Source organism: Pristiophorus japonicus, chromosome 13, assembly GCF_044704955.1.
Source record: "Pristiophorus japonicus isolate sPriJap1 chromosome 13, sPriJap1.hap1, whole genome shotgun sequence".
In the NCBI taxonomy this organism is placed as follows: Eukaryota; Metazoa; Chordata; class Chondrichthyes; family Pristiophoridae; genus Pristiophorus; species Pristiophorus japonicus.
The window spans coordinates 25,150,620-25,174,905 of record NC_091989.1 but is presented as its reverse complement, the minus strand read 5'-3'; the positions used below and the strand labels follow the sequence as shown (position 1 = coordinate 25,174,905).

The 24,286-nt window shown below is 49.4% G+C and overlaps 1 protein-coding gene across 1 annotated transcript in view; it reads right to left on the bottom strand.

The window, feature by feature from the left end:
* Window positions 1-693: 693 nt before the first annotated feature.
* The window catches only part of LOC139278064 (protein tyrosine phosphatase domain-containing protein 1), a 41,016-nt gene continuing 17,423 nt past the window's right edge, over window positions 694-24,286 (bottom strand). Inside the window, exons 5-12 of the mRNA XM_070896726.1 lie at window positions 22,273-22,733; window positions 20,978-21,211; window positions 19,225-19,368; window positions 14,855-14,964; window positions 7,034-7,103; window positions 3,843-3,923; window positions 2,373-2,483; window positions 694-843 (exon numbers count right to left, since the gene is read on the bottom strand). Of these exons, the coding sequence (XP_070752827.1) occupies window positions 694-843; window positions 2,373-2,483; window positions 3,843-3,923; window positions 7,034-7,103; window positions 14,855-14,964; window positions 19,225-19,368; window positions 20,978-21,211; window positions 22,273-22,733 (1,361 nt within the window). The remainder of the gene's footprint in view (window positions 844-2,372; window positions 2,484-3,842; window positions 3,924-7,033; window positions 7,104-14,854; window positions 14,965-19,224; window positions 19,369-20,977; window positions 21,212-22,272; window positions 22,734-24,286) is intronic.

Below are 24,286 nucleotides of genomic sequence, written 5' to 3'. Positions count from 1 at the left end.
TGTCCCATCAAACACTCACAGGGCAGATACAGTGCAGGTTAGATACAGAGCAAAGCTCCCTCTACATTGTCCCAAGTTCAGAAAAGTCACCTATTGCAGTGCAATATTTCTTCCTTTTTCCACACTAACCATAGGCCGCAATGTCAACGCTCCTTCCTTGGTCTTAACCATCTTTATTGCACCTGCAGCATACAGGGAGGGGGTGTTTTATGGGTCCAATATCCAATCGATGAAGCTGGTGGGGGGGGGGGGGGAGGGTGGCGGTGGGGGGAACTCACACCCATTGGACGCAAGTATCCTGCTGGATGTCAACCCAGAATTCAGAGTTGGGACTGTGTGGAATGGGGTTTGAACCCTGCACCTTCTAATTCAGAGGTGGGAATATACTGAGCCAAAGGCTCACTGCTTATGGGGGATGATAGCGTTGCTAGTTTAGAGGAATGAAACCATATTGGCCAAAAGTCCTTCCTTATTGGAGTCTATCCTGGACCTGGGTGGGGGGGTGGGGGGGCAGGACGACATACTGATCCCTGCTCCAGGAGATTAACTGCCATTTCAGTAGACATCTATCTCTAGCTACCCTCTACCCACCTTCCCTCCCCCTCCACCACACACTACAAACTCCAAAACACCCCACTCTATTTGGCAGCATTTGGGAAGATTTATGGGTGTTCAAACCGGAGAATTGTGCTTTCATTTGCTCTTCCCATGCGAGGCTATCTTCACCAATGTAGCTGTTTTCACCAGGCCTCTGGTGAAGAGATAGTGCGAGCGTTTTTCTCTGATGATCATTTTCAGTTTGTGCAACAAAGCATCGAAATGTGCCACGTCCTCTTCACCGCTCTGTGACAATAAGACAAAGTCAATAACATCCATTGCTTGCTGTCATATAGGGGAAGAGTCATGGCTCAAAGTGAAGGCCACCTGGTGACGGGTCATGGCTCATAGTGAAGGACACCAGGTGAAGGGTCAAGAGCCATAGTAAAGGACATTAGGTGAAGGGTCAAGGGCCATAGTGAAGGCCATTAGGTGAAGGGTCAAGGGCCATAGTGAAGGACACCAGGTGAAGGGTCATGGCTCATAGTGAAGGACACCAGGTGAAGGGTCAAGGGCCATAGTGAAGGACACCAGGTGAAGGGTCAAGGGCCATAGTGAAGGACATTAGGTGAAGGGTAAAGGGCCATAGTGAAGGACACCAGGTGAAGGGTCAAGGGCCATAGTGAAGGACATTAGGTGAAGGGTCAAGGGCCATAGTGAAGGACACCAGGTGAAGGGTCAAGGGCCACAGTGAAGGACATTAGGTGAAGGGTCAAGGGCCATAGTGAAGGACATTAGGTGAAGGGTCAAGGGCCATAGTGAAGGACACCAAGTGAAGTGTCAAGGCCCCCAGAATGAAAGACACCAGGTAAAGAAACGTAGTGCAGGGTCTACCATAGTCAAAAAGAGGAGAGAAAGGAAGATAAATCAGGAAATAGCTTGGTTGTGCCAAATTTTGGTTTTAAAAGCCTGCAGATTGAAGGAGGAAGGAAAAACTGGGGGAATTCCACCATTCTGAAGACCTGGGGAAGAATGAGTTAGAGTAGGAGACAATGTGATAAATCTTGATGTGAACACAATGAGGAGACAGGAAGGAAGTTCCACCCGGGATGGGATACTTGGAGTTTAAGAGTAACAAGAAGAGTTTAAAGAAAGCGGAGCCAAAAGTGAGAGAGGGACTGTCAGAGAGACCAACTATTCTTCCATTCTTTGGAGGAGCTTGAGAATAGAGTACCTCTAGTTAACAGAATTAATGTATATATATATATAGCACCTTACATTATAGTCACTGTTGTGATGTAGGGAAACATGGCAGCCAATTTGTGCACAGCATGGTCTCACAAACAGCAATGAGATAAATTACCAGCTAATCTGTTTTAGTCATATTGGTTTAATAATAAATATTGGCCAGGACACTTGGGAGAACTCTCCTATTCTTCTTTGAAATATTGTCATTGGGCCTTTAACGTCCACCTGAGAGGACAGTTTAACCGGAAGACGGCACCTCCAACAGTGCGGTACTCCCTCAGTATGGCACTGGAGTATCAGTCTAGTTTATGGGCTCAAGTTTCTGGAGTTGGACTTGAACCCATGATCTAGAGCACTACCACGGAGTCAAAGCTGACACCTTCAATGGAATCAATATTCAAGTCTTTGATAAACCTGGGCTTTATGTGTGTACATGCCCAAGTATATGTACGTGTACATGCGTGTGACTCTGTGTGTACGTGTATGTGAGCTGAATTTGAATGCAGGGCAAGAGGTGAAAGATCAGGGTGATCCCCACTGTGGCTCCTAGTTCCTACCTGACCTGTGATGGTAATCGAAGTTCCTACCTGAGTCAGTGCTCGGATCAGTCGGTGAATTATGGAATCTTCCAGTTCAGAGGGCAAGCCGATCAGTTTACTGATACAATCCAAGATGCAGCTGATTGTCTCCTCCTGACACTGAGGAACGAAGGGACAAAGGGTTGGCGAAAAGTTGAGAATCATTCTGTGATGCAGCAATGGATAATTGACCAGATTCCCAGATATAGGCACAAAAATGGACAAATTCACTGAGGACCCAATGGAGGCTGAAATTCCTCGGGATCCCTGCTGGTCTTGCACTGTATCTGCGAGTTCCCATGTGGCCTGGTGAGGGGTGCAACCTGCATCGCCCCCTTATCCGGGCACCCCCATCGAAGGGGTGATGTAATCAAGGTCTCCCAATCCTGAGAATCCCGCGTCCTCGTTCTATAGGGACACAGAGTCAGACAGGAAGCTGACGGAGCGAGGCCTTTGGCCTCCAATCCCGGTGCGTGGGGTTGGGGATCCTGGGTAAATCCCTAGGAGACTGTAAGAGGTTCACAGACTCTGTTTAGAGGAGGGACATCAATCACCCTCCCCCACCTCCTCACCTGATATTTATGCTGCCCCATTCACCCTCTTCTGGTGGGGTGCCCACCATAGGCCCCACTGCCCCCAACTTCATGATGTACCCACCTGATAACTTTCAGGTACACACACATATACACACACACTAACATATGTACACACACACTAACACATATACACACACACTAACACATATACACACACTAACACACACATACACACTAAAACACACATACACACTATCACATATACACACACACTAACACATATACACATACTAACACACACATACACACTAACACATATACACACACACACACACATAAACACTAACACACACATACACACTAACACATATACACACACACTAACACATATACACACACTAACATAAACATACACACTAACACACACATATACACACACTAACACACACATATACACTAACGCATATACACACACTAACACATATACACACACTAACACACATACACACTAAAACACATATACACACTATCACATATACACACACACTAACACATATACACATACTAACACACACATACACATACTAACACACACATACACACTAACACATATACACACACACACACATAAACACTAACACACACATACACACTAACACATATACACACACACTAACACATATACACACACTAACATAAACATACACACTAACACACACATATACACACACTAACACACACATATACACTAACACACACATATACACACACTAACACACACATATACACACACATACACACTAACACATATGTGGGACTGTGTGACCATATTCTATGCCGTAGCTGAGCTTTCAATATCCTCAGACAACTCCCGCTGTGTTACTCTGAGTGCAGAAGGTTGGGGTCATGATGTGTATGAACCCTATTTTGAAGGAGCACTCACCTTTTCCAGATCCCACAGACCCTGTTTGGCTGTGGACTTAGACAGGAATGTCGCTACATCCTGCGATCTCAGCACCGGCTCCTGCGGAGGGGAATAAAGAGGCTCAATCACCAGCCGATGCAGAGACAGAATCTACCACCCTGTTATTTGTCTCTTTCGCACCCCCCGATCCCCAATTGTCTCCCCTCTCTCCCGAAGCGGCAGACTGCTCCCTTAGTGTATAGCCCTGAGGTCGATGATCGTTCACCAGAGGGACAGAGTTAGTCAGAGTAGGAATCGCAGGATAGCGCAGATGAATACGTGGCTTGAGCATTGGTGCAGCAGGGAGGGATTCAAATTCCTGGGGCATTGGAACCGGTTCTGGGGGAGGTGGGACCAGTACAAACCGGACGGTCTGCACCTGGCCAGGACCAGAACCAATGTCCTAGGGGGAGTGTTTGCTAGTGCTGTTGGGGAGGAGTTAAACTAATATTGCAGGGGGATGGGAACCTATGCAGGGAGACAGAGGGAGACAAAAATGAGGCAAAAGCAAAAGACAGAAAGGAGATGAGGAAAAGTGGAGGGCAGAGAAACCCAAGGCAAAGAACAAAAAGGGCCACTGTACAGCAAAATTCTAAAAGGACAAAGGGTGTTAAAAAGCAAGCCTGAAGGCTTTGTGTCTTAATGCAAGGAGTATCCGCAATAAGATGGATGAATTAAGTGTGCAAATAGATGTTAACAAATATGATGTGATTGGGATTACGGAGACGTGGCTCCAGGATGATCAGGGCTGGGAACTCAACATCCAGGGGTATTCAACATTCAGGAAGGATAGAATAAAAGGAAAAGGAGGTGGGGTAGCATTGCTGGTTAAAGAGGAGATTAATGCAATAGTTAGGAAAGACATTAGCTTGGATGATGTGGAATCTATATGGGTAGAGCTGCAGAACACCAAAGGGCAAAAAACGTTAGTGGGAGTTGTGTACAGACCTCCAAACAGTAGTAGTGATGTTGGGGAGGGCATCAAACAGGAAATTAGGAGTGCATGCAATAAAGGTGCAGCAGTTATAATGGGTGACTTTAATATGCACATAGATTGGGCTAGCCAAACTGGAAGCAATACGGTGGAGGAGGATTTCCTGGAGTGCATAAGGGATGGTTTTCTAGACCAATATGTCGAGGAACCAACTAGGGGGGAGGCCATCTTAGACTGGGTGTTGTGTAATGAGAGAGGATTAATTAACAATCTCATTGTGCGAGGCCCCTTGGGGAAGAGTGACCATAATATGGTGGAATTCTGCATCAGGATGGAGAATGAAACAGTTAATTCAGAGACCATGGTCCAGAACTTAAAGAAGGGTAACTTTGAAGGTATGAGGCGTGAATTGGCTAAGATAGATTGGCGAATGATACTTAAGGGGTTGACTGTGGATGGGCAATGGCAGACATTTCGAGACCGCATGGATGAATTACAACAATTGTACACTCCTGTCTGGCGTAAAAATAAAAAAGGGAAGGTGGCTCAACCATGGCTATCTAGGGAAATCAGGGATAGTATTAAAGCCAAGGAAGTGACATACAAATTGGCCAGAAATAGCAGCGAACCTGGGGACTGGGAGAAATTTAGAACTCAGCAGAGGAGGACAAAGGGTTTGATTAGGGCAGGGAAAATGGAGTACGAGAAGAAGCTTGCAGGGAACATTAAGGCGGATTGCAAAAGTTTCTATAGGTATGTAAAGAGAAAAAGGTTAGTAAAGACAAATGTAGGTCCCCTGCAGTCAGAATCAGGGGAAGTCATAACGGGGAACAAAGAAATGGCAGACCAATTGAACAAGTACTTTGGTTCAGTATTCACTAAGGAGGACACAAACAACCTTCCGGATATAAAAGGGGTCAGAGGGTCTAGTAAGGAGGAGGAACTGAGGGAAATCTTTATTAGTCGGGAAATTGTGTTGGGGAAATTGATGGGATTGAAGGCCGATAAATCCCCAGGGCCTGAAGGACTGCATCCCAGAGTACTTAAGGAGGTGGCCTTGGAAATAGCGGATGCATTGACAGTCATTTTCCAACATTCCATTGACTCTGGATCAGTTCCTATCGAGTGGAGGGTAGCCAATGTAACCCCATTTTTTAAAAAAGGAGGGAGAGAGAAAGCAGGGAATTATAGACCGGTCAGCCTGACCTCAGTAGTGGGTAAAATGATGGAATCAATTATTAAGGATGTCATAGCAGCGCATTTGGAAAATGGTGACATGATAGGTCCAAGTCAGCATGGATTTGTGAAAGGGAGATCATGCTTGACAAATCTTCTGGAATTTTTTGAGGATGTTTCCAGTAAAGTGGACAAAGGAGAACCAGTTGATGTGGTATATTTGGACTTTCAGAAGGCTTTCGACAAGGTCCCACACAGGAGATTAATGTGCAAAGTTAAAGCACATGGGATTGAGGGTAATGTGCTGACGTGGATTGAGAACTGGTTGTCAGACAGGAAGCAAAGAGTAGGAGTAAATGGGTACTTTTCAGAATGGCAGGCAGTGACTAGTGGGGTACCGCAAGGTTCTGTGCTGGGGCCCCAGCTGTTTACATTGTACATTAATGATTTAGACAAGGGGATTAAATGTAGTATCTCCAAATTTGCGGATGACACTAAGTTGGGTGGCAGTGTGAGCTGCGAGGAGGATGCTATGAGGCTGTAGAGTGAATTGGATAGGTTAGGTGAGTGGGCAAATGCGTGGCAGATGAAGTATAATGTGGATAAATGTGAGGTTATCCACTTTGGTGGTAAAAACAGAGAGACAGACTATTATCTGAATGGTGACAGATTAGGAAAAGGGAAGGTGCAACGAGACCTGGGTGTCATGGTACATCAGTCATTGAAGGTTGGCATGCAGGTACAGCAGGCGGTTAAGAAAGCAAATGGCATGTTGGCCTTCATAGCGAGGGGATTTGAGTACAGGGGCAGGGAGGTGTTGCTACAGTTGTATAGGGCCTTGGTGAGGCCACACCTGGAGTATTGTGTACAGTTTTGGTCTCCTAACTTGAGGAAGGACGTTCTTGCTATTAAGGGAGTGCAGCGAAGATTCACCAGACTGATTCCCGGGATGGTGGGACTGACCTATTTTCTATGTTTCTATGGACCAGTCTCCGTGTGTGGACCTGATTCTGTCCTGACTCCCAACAGGAGTTCCCAGAGAGTGATCAGGACCCGTCACCTGAGCAGATTCCACCGCTGCCGAGCCCAGGGGCACTGAGGCCAATAACAACTCCTTCCACCACGTCACACTGTTGTATAAGAGAAGATATGAAATAAGAACATAAGAAATAGGAGCAGGAGTAGGCCATCTGGCCCCTCAAGCCTGCTCTGCTATTTAATAAGATCATGGCTGATCCGATCATGGACTCGGGTCCACTTCCCTGCCCGCTCCTCATAACCCCTTTGATATGTCCTTACTATACAGTGTAAATGCACACGAGGCCCATACTTGAGAGAAGGTCACTCTGTGACCAGTTACCTTTATTACCAAGACCTCAAGTGATGAAGATGGGTGGAGCTTCCCCTTTTATACCTGAAAGTCCAGGTAAGGAGTGTCTCCCACAAGTTTGCCCCTTGTGGTCAATGTTCTCAAGGTGTACAACTTAGGTCAGCTTATACATGGGTTACAATGATAGTTGAATACATGACATCACCTCCCCCCAAAGTCTTATTGGGATCACAGGTTAAGTCTCTCTGGTGGTTTACGCTCCCTTGTAGAGCGCCTGAGTTGGGGCTCCAGTTGTTGGGCGCTGGCCTGAGTTTCTGCTGTTTGCGATGCCTCAGGCCTGTCCGGACTGCCCACAGTGACTGGATTCTCCTCCGCTTGGTTCCGGTGTTCAGTCACCTGTGGTGGAGTAAATTCTACGTCGTGTTCTTCCTCTGCTTCTTCTATGGGGTTGCTGAACCTCCTTTTAGTTTGATCCACGTGTTTGCGGCAGATTTGTCCATTAGTAAGTTTAACTACCAAAACCCTATTCCCCTCTTTGGCAATCACAGTGCCTGCAAGCCATTTGGGCCCTGCAGCGTAATTAAGGACAAAAACACGGTCATTGACATCAAGACATCACGCCCTCGCATTCCTGTCATGGTAGTCACATTGTGACTGACGCCTGTTCTCAACAATTTCTTTCATAGTAGGGTGTATAAGGGATAACCTGGTTTTGAGCATCCTTTTCATTAGCAGCTCTGCGGGTGGAACCCCTGTGAGCGAGTGTGGTCGGGATTTATTGGCCAACAGGAGGCTTGATAAGCGGCTTTGTAGGGAACCCCCTTGGATTCTGAGCATCCCCTGTTTGATTATCTGCACTGCTCGTTCCGCCTGGCCGTTTGAGGCCGGCTTGAACGGTGCCGTTCTGACATGGTTGATTCCATTGCCTGCCATGAAGTCCTGGAATTCAGTGCTCATTGTCGCTGACCAAGACATCCGGCAGACCATGGGCGGTGAGCATTGCCCGTAGACTTTCTACTGTGGCAGAGGATGTGCTTGAATTTAAAATGGCACACTCAATCCATTTGGAGTAGGCGTCTACTCCAACCAAAAACATTTTTCCCATGAAAGGACCTGCGTAGTCCACATGGATGCGTGACCATGGCTTGGCGAGCCAGGACCAGGGGCTAAGGCGGGCTTCCCTGGGTGCATTGCCCAGCTGAGCACACATGTTGCATCTGCGAACAGGAAGTTCGAGGTCTGCATCTATCCCTGGCCACCAAACATGTGACCTGGCAATTGCCTTCATCATAACAATGCCCAGGTGCTCATTGTGAAGTTCTCTGATAAACACCTCTCTGTCCCTCTGGCGCATGACTACTCGGTTTCCCTACAGTAGGCAATCGGCCTGAATCGAGAGTTCATCCTTGCGCCTATGAAGCGGTCTAAATTCCTCAGTGTATGCCCCGTACGTGGCTGCCCAGTCCCCATTTAGGACACATTTCTTAACTAAAGACAGTAGCGGGTCTTTATTTGTCCAGACTTTAATCTGACGGGCTGTCATAGGTGAGCTTTCGCTTTCGAAAGCTTCAACAGCCATGACCATCTCAGCATCATGCTCAGTTGTCCCCTCAGTGGTGGCTAGTGGGAGCCTGCTGAGTGCATCGGCGCAGTTTTCAGTGCCCAGTCTGTGCCGAATTGTGTAGTCATAGGTGGCTAACGTGAGTGCCCACCTCTGCATGCGGGCCGATGCATTCGCATTTATGGCCTTGTTGTTGGCCAAAAGGGACGTTAGGGGTTTGTGATCTGTCTCCAGCTCAAATTTCCTGCCAAACAGATACTGGTGCATTTTTTTTACTGCATATACACATGCTAGCACTTCCTTTTCTACCATCCCGTAGCCCCTTTCTGCCTGGGACAGACTTCTGGAGGCATAAGCTACCGGCTGTAACTGACCATTGGCATTCACATGCTGCAATATACACCCGACCCCATAGGACAACGCATCGCACATTAAAACAAGTTTCTTACACGGGTCATATAACGTTAACAGTCTGTTGGAGCATAACAAATTGCATGCTCTATCAAAAGCCCTTTCATGGCTATCCCCCCAGGCCCAATCGCGACCTTGGCGTAGGAGCACGTGTAGCGGCTCTAACAGCGTGCTCAATTTGGGAAGAAAGTTACCAAAATAGTTCAGGAGCCCCAGGAACGAATGCAGCTCCGTCGTGTTACGGGGTCTGGGTGCTCTCTGGATCGCTTCCGTTTTGAACGCAGTAGTCTGATCCCGTCTGCTGCTACCCTCCTCCCCAGGAATTCTACCTCTGGAGCTCGGAAGACGCACTTCGCCTTTTTCAGTCGCAGCCCTACCCGGTCCAATCTGCGTAGCACCTCCTCCAGGTTGTGGAGGTGTTCTTCAGTATCGCGACACGTAATGAGGATGTCGTCTTGAAAAACCATCATAATTGAAATCGACTTGAGGAGGCTTTCCATATTTCACTGAAAGATCGCAGCGACCGAACGAATCCTGAACGGACATCTGTTATACTCAAACAACCCCTTGTGTGTCATGATGGTGGTCAGCTTCTTCGACTCACTTGCCAGTTCCTGGGTCATGTAAGCTGAGGTCAGGTCCAATTTTGAAAAAAGTTTGCCACCGGATAGCGTCGCAAAGAGCTCCTCCGCTCTCGGTAGCGGGTACTGGTCTTGGAGTGACACCCGATTGATGGTGGCCTTGTAATCACCACATATCCTGACCGACCCATCCGCCTTGAGCACCGGCACAATCGGGCTCGCCCAGTCACTGAATTCGACTGGCGAGATGATGCCTTCACTCAGCAGGCGGTCCAATTCGCATTCTATCTTTTCCCGCATCGCGTACGGCACCGCTCTGGCCTTGTGGTGTACTGGCCTGGCGTCCGGGTTTATGTGAATCACTACCTTGGCCCCCATGAAAGTGCCGATGCTGGGTTGAAATAATGAGTCAAATTTTTCCAGGACCTGTGAGCATGATACTCGCTCCACAGAAGAAATTGCATTGACATCGTCCCATTTCCAGATCATGACAGCAAGCCAACTCCTCCCCAGTAGTGCGGGACCCTCCCCCGGGACAATCCAGAGTGGCAATCTGTTCTCCGAATCTTTGTGGGTCACGACTACCGTGGCGCTGCCTAGCACCAGAATGATCTCCTTTGTATATGTCCGTAGCTGTGCGTCAATCGGCAATAATTTTGGCCTCCTGGCCTTGGACACCCACAACCTTTCGAACTGTTTGATACACATCAGGGACTGGCCAACCCCGTGTCTAGCTCCATTAATACTAGGATGCCATTGAGGAGCACTTTCATCATTATCAGTGGCGTCCTGGTATATGAACTGTATATGTGCTCCACATGAACTCGCTGAACTTCAGCTTCCAGCGATTTCCCCCAGTATTCATTTGGCCTCGTAGGGCTTACATCAGGCCCGTCCTCCTCGTACATCAACCTGGCTGCAGGCTTCCTGCACATATGTGCCAAGTGACCGCTGACGTTGCAGTTTCTGCAGGTATATTGCTCTGGCTGGGTGTTTGCCTCCACACCACCAGCATGAGCTGGAGGCCCCGTTGTTAGAAACAAAAGGTCCATTACCAGTCGATCGTCTCTGACTGTCTCTGTGACTGTCCTTAAGCGCACCATTAACAGGTGTTGATGGCCCCATTACTGGCCGCATTGTCCATTGCGATGGCATGAATCGCTGTTCAGCTAGCCATTTTCTCTGTTGAATTCCCCCTTTGGGTTCGACTACATGCTCGGGCATGTCCGATTGCCCTTGTCTGCCTAGAGAACTGTGTGCCGCGTTAACAATGTTGACTCCCTGGTCGTTTGCCGCATTTGAGCCAAGACTTTTGTCATACATCATTCTGGTCTCTTCCTCCCCTGAGATAAATGGCTGGGCTATCAGAGCCGCCGCTTCCAAGATCAAGTCTTTGGTCTCAATCAGTTTCCTGAAGACCCCAGCGTGCCCGATGTCCTCAATAAAAAAGTCTCGCAGCATCTCCACTCTGCATGCATCTGGGAACTTACATAGGCTCACCAGTCGCTGGAGTTCTGTCATGAAGTCTGGAACGCTTTGCCCTTCTCACCGCCGGTGCGTGTAAAACCGGTGTCTCTCCATGTGCATGCTGCTCGCCGATTTAAGGTGTTCCCCAATCAACTTACTGAGCTCTTCGAATGTCTTGTCCGCTGGCTTCTCTGGCGCTAGAAGGTCCTTCATCAGGGAGTACGTTCTGGATCCACAAACCGTCAGGAGATGAGGCCTCCGTTTGTCAGCCGAATCCTGTCCCAACCATTCCTTAGTGACAAAACTTTGTTGTAGTCTCTCAATAAAGTCGTCCCAATCATCACTAACACAGTACCTCTCTTCTGTGCTGCTAGTGGCCATGCTCGCGTGGTTTAAATCCCAGTTTCTCGTCACCAATGATACGTCCTTACTATACAGTATAAATGCACACGAGGCCCATACTTGAGAGAAGGTCACTCTGTGACCAGTTACCTTTATTACCAAGACCTCAAGTGATGAAGGTGGGTGGAGCTTCCCCATTTATACCTGAAAGTCCAGGTTAGGAGTGTCCCTTGTGGTCAATGTTCTCAAGGTGTACAACTTAGGTCAGCTTATACATGGGTTACAATGATAGTTGAATACATGACACCCTTATTCCCTTATCGGTTAAGAATGATGGTAAATTCTGACACACCACAGGAACGGAAGATTCATGTGCACAGACCCAGGGCGGTATTGATATGGGAGTGTGGTGGTTGTATTGCTGTACTGGAAATCCAAAGGCCTGCATTAATAAGTCAGAGAACGTGAGTTCAAATCCCACTGTGGCCATTTGGGAATTCCAATCCACCTTCAAAAATTGGGAATTAAAAAGCTGGGATCAGTAAAAGTGACCATGAAGCTGTCGGTTTGTCATTAAAAAAACCAACAGGTTCACTAATGTCCTTACACAGTCTGGGCCTATATATGACTCCAGACTCACACCAACGTGGTTGACTCTTAACTGCCCTCCGAGTGGTTTAGCAAGCGACTCATTTGTATCAAACCGCTACCAATGGTTCAAGAAGTCGACCCACCATCACCTTCTCAGGGCAACTAGGGATGGGCAATAAATGCTGGCCTTGCCAGCAATGCCCACATCCTGAGAATTATTTTTTTTAAAGTTGGGAGTTTCTACTAGACCATCAATATTAAAATTGAAGGCAAATGCACGAGGATTTTGCAATTGGCTGCGGAAGCCCATAACTTGGAACCGATGTAATACAGGCCCATGGTGCAGTGCCTCAGTCCTGTTGGGTTTATGGGTTGTGTACAACATTTCTGCTAAGCTGGCCGTACAGCGGTCCGGAGGCCCTACACTGACCCCTCACCGGTCTGGAGGTCCCACTCTAACCGTTCTGGAGGTCCCACATTGACTGGTCTGGAGGCCCCACACTCACCGGTCTCGAGGCCTCACACTGACCGGTCTGGAGGTCCCGCACTGACCGGTCTGGAGGTCCCACACTGACCAGACTGGAGGCCCTACACTGACCGGTCTGGAGGCCCCACACTGACCAGTCTGGAGCTCCCACACTGACTGGTCTGGAGGTCCCACATTGACTGGTCTGGAGGCTCCACACTCACTGGTCTCGAGGCCCCACACTGACCGGTCTGGAGGTCCCACACTGACCGGTCTGGAGGTCCCACACTGACTGGTCTGGAGGTCCCACATTGACTGGTCTGGAGGCCCCACACTCACCAGTCTCGAGGCTCCACACTGACCAGTCTGGAGGTCCCACACTGACCGGTCTGTAGGTCCCACACTGACTGGTCTGGAGGTCCTACACTGATCGGTCTGGAGGTCCCACACTGACCGGTCTGGAGGCCCCACACTCACCAGTCTCGAGGCTCCACACTGACCAGTCTGGAGGTCCCACACTGACCGGTCTGGAGGTCCCACACTGACCGGTCTGGAGGCTCTACACTGAACGGTCTGGAGGTCCCACACAGACCGCTCACCGGTCTGGAGGTCCCACACTGACCGGTCTGGAGGTCCCACACTGACCGCTCACCGGTCTGGAGGTCCCACACTGACCGGTCTGGAGGTCCCACACTGACTGCTCACCGGTCTGGAGGTCCCACACTGACCGGTCTGGAGGTACCACACTGACCGCTCACCGGTCTGGAGGTCCCACACTGACCGGTCTGGAGGTCCCACACTGACTGGTCTGGAGGTCCCACACTGACCGGTCTGGAGGTCCCACACTGACTGGTCTGGAGGTCCTACACTGATCGGTCTGGAGGCTCCACGCTGACCGGTCTGGAGGCTCTACACTGAACGGTCTGGAGGTCCCACACAGACCGCTCACCGGTCTGGAGGCCCTACACTGACCGGTCTGGAGGCTCCACACAGACCGCTCACTGGTCTGGAGGCCCTACACTGACTGGTCTGGAGGCTCCACACAGACCGCTCACTGGTCTGGAGGCCCTACACTGACTGGTCTGGAGGCTCCACACTGACCGTTCTGGAGGTCCCACACTGACTGGTCTGGAGGCTCACAGTGACCGGTCTGGAGGTCCCACACTGACCAGTCTGGAGGCTCACTGACCGGTCTGGAGGTCCCACACTGACCGGTCTGGAGGCCCTACACTGACCAGTCTGGAGGCCCCACACTGACCGCTCACCGGTCTGGAGGTCCCACACTGACCGGTCTGGAGGTCCCACACTGACCGCTCACCGGTCTGGAGGTCCCACACTGACCGGTCTGGAGGTCCCACGCTGACCGCTCACCGGTCTGGAGGTTCCACACTGACCGGTCTGGAGGTCCCACACTGACCGCTCACTGGTCTGGAAGTCCCACACTGACCGGTCTGGAGGTCCCACACTGACCACTCACCGGTCTGGAGGTCCAACACTGACCGGTCTGGAGGTCCCACACTGACCGCTCACTGGTCTGGAGGTCCCACACTGACCGGTCTGGAGGTCCCACACTGACCGCTCACCGGTCTGGAGGTCCCACACTGACCGGTCTGGAGGTCCCACACTGACCGCTCACCGGTCTGGAGGTCCCACACTGACCGGTCTGGAGGTCCCACACTGACCGCTCACTGGTCTGGAGGTCCCACACTGACCGGTCTGGAGGTCCCACACTGACCGCTCACCGGTCTGGAGGTCCCACACTGACCGGTCTGGAGGTCCCACACTGACCGGTCTGGAGGTCCCACACTGACCGCTCACCGGTCTGGAGGTCCCACACTGACTGGTCTGGAGGTCCCACACTGACTGGTCTGGAGGCCCCACACTGACTGGTCTGGAGGCCCCACACTGACCGGTCTGGAGGCCCCACACTGACTGGTCTGGAGGTCCCACACTGACCGGTCTGGAGGCCCCACACTGACCGGTCTGGAGGCCCCACACTGACCGGTCTGGAGGCCCCACATCGGTCGCTCACTGGATTTTATATGGGGGAAACCGCACAGTTGCTAAAGTGTGAACGGGACCGCGCACCAAAAAATAAGAGAGAGCATTGGTTGTGTCCTGTTCAGACAGACTGTTCGACCTTGAGGTACTCCAGCCAGCTCCACATCAGCACACTGAGAATCCTGGGATCTTCCTCTGTGGCCAGTCGGGCCCAAGCACCCTCATTCTCGTTTAGCTCCACCTTCGGGAGAAGGGGAAAGAACAGAGACCTGTTAAAGCTGCAATATCAATTCGTGTAGGACGGGCTGGTGATAGAGAGAGACAGAGAGAAAGAGAAATAGAGAGCCAGAGAGAACTTAGAGAGACAGAGAGCGAGACAGAGAGAGACATGGAGATAGAGAGAGACAGAGAGAGGCAGAGAGAAAGACAGAGACACAGAGAGTGACATAGAGAGGGACAGAGAGAGAGACAGAGAGAGGTAGAGATAGTGAGAGACAGAGCTAGAGAAAGAGAAACAGAGACAGAGACATAGAGAGAGAGATAGAGACAGAGACAGGCGAAGAGAGTAAAAGCGATAGAAAGACAGAAAAAAGAGATAGAGAGACAGACAGACAGAGAGAAAAAGAGATGAGAGATGGAGAGAGAGACATCCGGAGAGAGGCACATAGAAAGAGGGTGTGATAGACAGACGGAAAGAAGGAGACAGTGAGAGAGACAGTGAGAGACAGAGAAACAGAGTTGGATAGAGTCAGAGCGATGTAGAGAGACAGAGATAGAGAGACAGAGAAACAGGGAGAGAAAGAAAGAGTGTGAGGGAGACAGAGGAGTGAGAGAGAAAGAGAAAGAGAGACAGAAAGAAAAAGGCAGCACAAGGGTAGCTGGTGCTACACCATCGTGGTTTAATTCATTCTAGGGATGTGGGCGTCGCTGACAGGGACATTGATCTCGGGACATCTCAAAGCACTTTACAGCCATTGAAGTACTTTTGAAGTGTAATCACAGTTGTAATGTGGGAAATGCGGCAGCCAATCTGCACACAGCAAGCTTCCACTAACAACAATCAGATAAATGACCAGATAATCTGTTTTTAGTTGTCTGTTGAGGGATAAATATCGGCTAGGACACCAGGGATAACTCACCTGCTCTTCTTCGAAATAGTGTTATGGGATCTTTTACATTCACCTGAAAAGGCAGACAGGACCTCGGTTTAATGTCTCATTCAAAAGATGGCACCTCAGCACTGCACTGGGTGTGTCAGACTAGATTATGTGCTCAAGTCTCTGGAGTGGGACTTGAACCCACAACCTTCTGACTCAGAGGCGAGTGTGCTATATATATTACAACAGAGACAACACTTCAAAAGTACTTCATTGGCTGTAAAACGCTTTGGAACGTCCTGAGTTTGTGAAAGGCGCTCTATGAATGCAAGTCTTTCTTTACCATCACTGAGCCACGGCTGACAGCTGAGGAGGGGAGTCACTAGGGGAGTATACATGGTAGAACAGGGTGTGGAATATGGGGGATGCTGGTTAAGCACAGCCTACCCTCCACCCCACCCCCACCCTCCGTTTCCTGCCCCTCAAGACCTCTCAGCACAATATAAAATGACAAAATTTATGTCAGCCAATCATCTGAATGTCGAACATTTTCAGAGTTTGCAGTTGGTGTATTGTGATTATTTGAATGGCCACCAGAGGGTGCTGTCCACAAGGAGAGGCCAGCTAGGGTCTCCGGGGAGATCTCTGCTGGAAGCAGTTCAAAGCACTTAAAATATAGCGCATTTACTAAAATAGTGGACACCAGCAGGTTAAAGAAACTTAATGGGGTAGAAGAGCACATAATACTATGTAATATCAGTGGCCATTACCCATGAGAGTCCAGACATTGAGTTCTGATATGGTTATTACTCCATTGGATTATCACAGCCTAACCTCGGCAGGGTAGATGCTGAGAGGCTGTTTGCTGGGCTGGAGAGTCTCGAACTAGGGGGTCACAGTCTCAGGATAAAGGATCGGCCATTTTAAAAAGCCTGAGATGAGGAGGAATTTCTTTACTCAGAGGGTTGTGAATCTTTTACAATTCTCTCCCCAAAGGGCTGTGGATGCTGAATCATTGAGTATATTCACGAGTGAGATAGGTAGATTTTTGGACTCTAGGAGAGTCAAGGGATTGGGCGGGAAAGTGGAGTTGCGGTCGAAGATCAGCTGTGATCTTATTGAATGGGGGAGCAGGCTCGAGGGGCCGTATGGCCTACTCCTGCTCCTAATTCTTATGTTCTTATGATCATGTCCTTAGTTGATGTCCAGACATGTGTACTGTCCATGAGAGAACACTGGCTCAACATCCTATTGCATTTGTTGATCGCTGCTCTGCGTTGGTTGGTGTTTAGTTTCTATGGCCCCGAACTTGGTGGACTCACCGCCCGCTGCCACCGACTGCCACCGAGTTTTTGGGGCGGTCTCCCTTCGGTGCCAGTTTCCTCTAAGCCTCCCACCGTTGAGGTGGGGGAAGGGGGAGGGGGGAGTACTGTTGGGAACTGCCCGCTGACGTCCGCTAGCGCGCAAGGCACCCAAGTGTCCTCCCGCCCGCCGAGCTGCCAGATTGCTCCGGGCAGGAGTCGGCGGAGGGAGGGGAAAGGACCGTCACACGGGGGCAGTTTGGCGAGGAGTGCATTTGCCACCAAGACTGGGAGTTCCCGCCCGCTGCCGCCCACATTCAGGGCGTAAAGTGTATTTTTGCCGCCGGGGGGGTCTTTGCAGAAGTTTTTGAGGAATCTCCCTGACAAAGTACCGCCAGGTATCTCAGCGGTCTTGTGGGTGGTACTTGGGTGGGCCTTAGTTTTAACCAGGTAAAATTCCTGGGCCTCTTTCGTCTTCATTCTCAGTTCTTTCACTCCATTCATGGAGTACGGGTGCCACCCATTTTCCCTTCCTATGTGCAGCACTTTACACCTATACATTTCATTTCATCGCCCATTGGTCTGCCCACTCGTATAATTTATCTTTGACATTTCCCAAGCTTCCTATTCAGAATCCGTCGCCTCTGCAAATTTGGCCAATTTGTATTGAGGTTTTAAAATCCCAGTTCCTAATACCAACTCCGGGGACTCCCCACTCCACACTTCCACCCCCTCCCCCGCTCGCCCCTCCCCACCCCAACATTGATCCTCCAATCCTAACGCAGCTTCCCACCCGTCAGCCGCTTTCCTGACCATTCCCAAGATTCACCCTGAATTTCACAGCTTGGAGATGAACTCATAATGTTTCCCGATAAACTTTATCAAAAACCTCTGGGAGGTCTCAGTACACCCGTGGTCGCAACTTCCGCAGTCCTCCAAGGAGGCCACTTACTCTTTTCTCTAGGAAGGAGAAGGCTGAGAGGTGCCCTAATAGAGGTCTTTAAAATTATGAAAGGTAGACGTAGAGAAGATGTTTCCACTTGCGAAGGAGTCCATAACTAGGAGCCTTAAATATAAGATAGTCACCAATAAATCCAATAAGGAATTCTGGAGAAATCTCTTTACCAGAGAGAGTGGTGAGAATGTGGAACTCGCTACCAGAAGGAATAGTTGAGGTGAATGGCATAGATGCCTTTAAGGGAAGTTGGATAAACACATGAGGGAGAAAGGAATAGAAGGATATGTAGTTAGAGCTGAACAAAGAGGGGTGAGAGGAGGCATGGACCTGTTGGGCTGAATGGCCTGTTTCTGTGCTGTAAATACTATGTAATTCTATGTAAACAAATCAAGGAGGTTGGTCAGGCAGGTACTTTCCCTTCTCAATCCTGCTGTTTACTAGGTTATCATACAAATCATCCTCAAAATGATCATATTCCCATGCTCACAAAAGGACTGAAACTACTGTTGTGAGAATGAAGGAGGACACCTTCTAAGCATTATTGCAGATGTATCTATTCCATGGCTCTTTATGAGGGAGAATGAATAAAGGGACACAATGGCAGAATAGGTTAGCTGGTGGGGCAGGGGTAGTTCATGCCTATTGCTAGATATAAAAAGAGCAAGGTTTGCCCTCTGCCATCTTGGTAAAAGAAAAAAGATTTGCATTTATATAGCGCCTTTCACAGCCTCAGGGCATCCCAAAGCACTTTACAGCCAATGAAGTGCAGTCACTGTTGTAATGTAGGAAATGCAGCAGCCAATTTGCACACAGTAAGTTCCCAGATAATCTGTTTTTTAAGTGTTGTTAATTGAGGGATAAATATTGGCCAGCATGATACAATAACAATGGAGTTGTTGGCTAATCACATCAATCGATCTCTATCAATGCATCTACAACAGGCCCAGACATGAGGTGAGGAAACCCAGTGGTGGAGAGATTTGGGAACCACAGGCCCAAAGTCACATGTTCCTCCCAAGCACACTACATGTCTCAAATTACTCATGTGCTGGATCCTAAAATATTATTTTCTGAAAGAAATCGATCTAATTTGCCTTTGAATGAATCAACAGTCCCAGAGCCGAGAATACCCAGTGACTCATTACCTGCCAGAGACCGACTCTAGTCAACAAATCGCTCTGCACTGGTGGTCCCTCTGACATCGCCCTAGCAACCGTTTCCAGGAGAGACTCATGGACATCTGTTTTCCTCACTGATTCTTTTACTGAGTGGCTCCCATGGACTTTGCCCTACAGAATAAAAATAGGAGTAAAATGACAGACACTAGGCTCAGGGACTGACACTATGGGTTGGTGTCCCTCTTGCCCCTTCCTCCAGTAACCCCCTAATCTGATGCAACATCACGTGTGCAAGTTTACATTGTTAGCCAGAGCTCAGATTGAGGCAGGTGTGGGGCCCACTTCAATCTCTGAACACCTGTCAGTGGAGGCGTTAAGGCCCATTCCCAATGGACCATTCCCAGGATGCAGCTAAGCTTCCCAGACACATCAGTCGGGAACTAGCAGAGAATAGTTGGGAAATCCATTTACTTAAATGGCTGGAAAAGCAGGGGCTGCCGGATAGCGATTTCCAAGCCAATGCACCCTGTGAAGGTCATTCCTCAAAGGAACAGATGTCAGCCATGGCTCAGTGGTTATCACTCTTGTCTCTGAGTCAGAAGGTCATGGGTTCAAGTCCCACCTGAGACTTGAGCACATAATCCAGGCTGACACTCCTGTGCAGTACTAAGGGAGTGCTGCACTGTTGGAGGTGGTGTCTTTTGGTTGAGACGTTAAACCGAGGCCCTGGCTGCTCTCTCAGGTGGATGTAAAAGATCCCGTGGCATTATTTTGAAGAAAGGCAGTGGAGCTCTCCCCATTGTCCTGGCCAATATTTATCCCTCGACCAACATCATTGAAACAGGCGATCTGGTCATTTATCACATTGCAATGGGACCTTGCTGTGTGCAAAATGGCTGCTGCATTTCCTGCATTACAACACTCCAAAAACGTAACTCATTGGCTGTAAAGTGCTTTGGGACATCCTGAGGTTGTGAAAAATACTATAAAAAGGCAAGTCCTTTCGTTCTTTTTCTTTATTGACCACAGCTCAACCAGGAATCTATAAACTAACCGCAATAGATTAATGGATTTATCCAATATCTGAGGCCCAGGTTTGATCCTTGGTCTGTGCTGAGTTAGCCAATCACAGATGGGGTACAGTAGGGGAGATACAATGGGGCTCAGTATCGCGACGTAGCGGGAAGTGAACCCACCCATTTGCTATCCAGTGACCACTGCTGCAAAGAGTGCTGGTGTGTGGACATCTAGCAAGGACAGGATTGGGAGCGACCCTTTGCAGTCATTTCTATAGCGCCTGTCACAGCCTCAGGACATCCCGAAACACTTTACAGCCAATGAAGTGCTTCTGAAGTGTAGTCACTGTTGTAATGTAGGAAATGCGGCAGCCAATTTGCCCACAGCAAGGCCCCACAAACAGCAATGTGATAAATGATTAGATAATCTGTTTTAGTGATGTTGGTTGAGGGATATATATTGGCCAGGACACCGGGGAGAACTCCCCTGCTCTTCTTTGAAATAGTGCCGTGGGATCTTTCACATCCACCCGAGAGGGCAGATGGTTTAACGTCTCATCCAAAAGGTGCCATCCCTATTGAGTAACTGTACCTCAGCAAAGATTAAACCGCTTGAATAAAGCAGGAGTTGAGCTGATTGGCAAGAGGTCAATTTTTAAAAAAACGTCTAAGTGGGTGTAAGACAGAGGGGAAAAGCAGGCCCAATGTGTGGGTGGTGTGGGTTGACTTTTATCTCTACACCTTTTCTTGATGCCAGTCCATACCTTCCTCCCGGCTGTAGACACAAGGCTGGCGTTGGTCAGTAGTGACTTTCCTTGTCTGGGGAGGATGATTCCTGCTGCCTGGTCAGTCTTTGCCGGGCTCCTGCCTCCCACAAAGTTCCCTTTCCCTTCACAGCTGATGGAATGTTTCACTGGATTGGTCGGCCCATCGAGGACAATCGCCGGAGCGTTAGTTCCACACTGGCCCACTGACAAAGGCCGCTGCCCACCGCTGTCCTTAAAGGAGAATTTACCACAGGTTTAGTCACTCAACACGTTCAGGTTGGTGGGACTGGGAGCATGAAATTGTCCGCAGCTTTCATCTGCCCCTGCTCTGTGTCAATGTTAAACTGAACCTCCAGAGACGTGACATAACTACCAGGTTACAAAAACTCACCACTGCTCTCCGTGGCCAAATTTAAAGTCAGGAAGTATTTTAAATAACAAACATCCTGCAGCCAAATCCTTCAACCTGGGTACGCCATTTCATAGCCAACATCAAAACATCGGCAGACGCAGAATGAGAAAAGGCCACTTGGCCCAGTAACACTAATCCTCCCACAGCTCATGTACGCTCTACCCTATCGTAGATTCTCCCACCCATTTACTCTCCTCCCACAGCCCATGTACGCTCTACCCTATCGTAGATTCTCCCACCCATTTACTCTCCTCCCACAGCCCATGTACGCTCTACCTTATCATAGATTCTCCCACCCATTTACTCTCCTCCCACAGCCCATGTACGCTCTACCCTATCATAGATTCTCCCACCCATTTACTCTCCTCCCACAGCTCATGTACGCTCTACCCTATCGTAGATTCTCCCACCCATTTACTCTCCTCCCACAGCCCATGTACGCTCTACCCTATCATAGATTCTCCCACCCATTTACTCTCCTCCCACAGCCCATGTACACTCTCTACCTTATCATGCACTAAATCTAGCTGAACCCTTCGATCAGTTCCCTACCTGTAACTCACTCCCGTGTACCTGTTAGACTACATATAAACTGCTGGACCCCGTGGATCCCAGCCTGTAACTCACTCTGTAACTTATTCCCAGCTACGTTCCTTGTTGTTCGGTATGGGCCCGGGATTACAATTGGTCCCCGACAGTGACCTGGCCCTGCCATATCTCAGGTTACCTGTGTTTGATGTGTGTGAGTGAGTCCGGAGAGGTTGGAGTCACTGAGAGGCCGTGATAATCTTGGCGTTTTGCGGGGCTGAGTCTCTGTTCTCCCAGCGGACAGAGTACCTGGTTCAATCGAGCCCGCCGCTCCGACGGGGGGGCGCAGTACATTGTCAGGGTCTTCTGGCTGCTGGTTGGCCTGCAGAAACTCTGGCGAGGTGAGGAAGGAAGCGATGGTCTCTCTGATGTGCAGGACCATGGCGCGGTCGTTCGCCTCCCTTTGGATCTCCACTTGCACCGTGACGCAGGCCTCCCTGTCACAGGCTGTCCGCACAAGCCCCTTGCAGGCGAAGTCTACCATTTTGGGCACGTGCTTGAGCTGCCGCGCCTCGTAGCCGTGCAGGAGGTGCCGCTGGCGGTGGAGGTGTTGCCGCAGGGTGACGGAGTGGGCGTGCACGCTGGCGTTGGTGAAAATCGTCCTGTGAGAGTCCACAAACTGGGCAAAGTCAAAGACCAGGTTAATCTGAGTACGCGTCTGGATGGAGCAGGGGCGCTTAATCCGGACAAAGTGCACAGCTTCGCTGGGGCTGACCCGCGTGGCATAAACCAGGTAACAGGCGATCAGAACTCCTGTCACAGAGCAAGGAAAGGGATGGTGAAGGACGGGTTTATTTTTTTTGTGCTCAGTGAAATGAGGGTTAAAACAACATTGAAATAAAAACATAAAAACATAAGAAATATGAGCAGGAGTAGTCCATACGGCCCCTCAAGCCTGCTCCTACATTCAATAAGATCATGGCTGATCTGATCATGGACTCAGATCCACTTCCCCGCCCGCTCCCCATAACTCCTTATCCCTTATCGTTTAAGAAACTGTCTATTTCTGACTTATAATTTATTCAATGTCCCAGTTTCCATAGCTCTCTGAGACGGCGAATTCCACAGATTTACAACCCTCTGAGAGAAGAAATTTCTCCTCATCTCTGTTTAAATGGGCGGCCCCTTATTCTAATATCATGCCCCCTCGTTCTAGTCTCCCCCATCCTCTCTGCATCTACCTTGTCAAGCCCCCTCATAATCTTATACGTTTCGATAAGTTCACCTCTCATTTTTCTGATTTCCAATGATTAGCGGCCCAACCTACTCAACCTTTCCTCATAAGTCAACCCCCTCATCCCCGGAATCAACCTAGTGAACTATCATGTATTCAACTATCATTGTGACCCATGTATAAGCTGACCTAAGTTGTACACCTTGAGAACACTGACCACAAGGGGGTGAATTTGTGGGAGACACTCCTAACCTGGACTTTCAGGTATAAAAGGGGAAGCTCCACCCACCTTCATCACTTGAGCTCTTGGTAATAAAGGTAACTGGTCACAGAGTGACCTTCGCTCAAGTATGGGTCGAGTGTGCATTTATACTGTATAGTAAGGACATATCATTGGTGACGAGAAACTGGGATTTAAACCACGCGAGCATGGCCACTAGCAGCACAGAAGAGAGGTACTGTGTTGGTGATGATTAGGACGACTTTATTGAGAGACTACAGCAAAGTTTTGTCACTAAGGAATGGTTGGGACAGGATTCGGCCGACAAACACAGGGCTCATCTCCTGACGGCTTGTGGATCCAGAATGTACTCCCTGATGAAGGACCTTCTAGCGTCAGAGAAGCCGGCGGACAAGATGTTCGAAGAGCTCAGTAACTTGATCGGGGAACACCTTAAACTGGCGAGCAGCATGCACATGGCGAGACACCGGTTTTACATGCACCGGCGGCGAGAAGGGCAAAGTGTTCCTGACTTCATGGCAGATCTCCGGCGACTGGCGAGCCTATGTAAGTTCCCAGATGCATGCAGAGCGGAGATGCTGCGAGACTTCTTTATTGAGGGCATCGGGCACGCTGGGGTTTTCAGGAAACTGATTGAGACCAAAGACTTGATCTTTGAAGCGGCGGCTCTGATAGCCCAGACATTTATCTCAGGGGAGGAAGTGATCAGAATAATGTATGACAAAAATCTTGGCTCGAATGCAGCAAACGACCAGGGAGTCAACATTGTTAATGCGGCACACAGTTCTCCAGGCAGATAAGGGCAATCGGATATGCCCGAGCATGTAGTCAAACCCAAAGGGGGAATTCAACAGAGACAATGGCTAGCTGAACGGCGATTCATGCCATCGC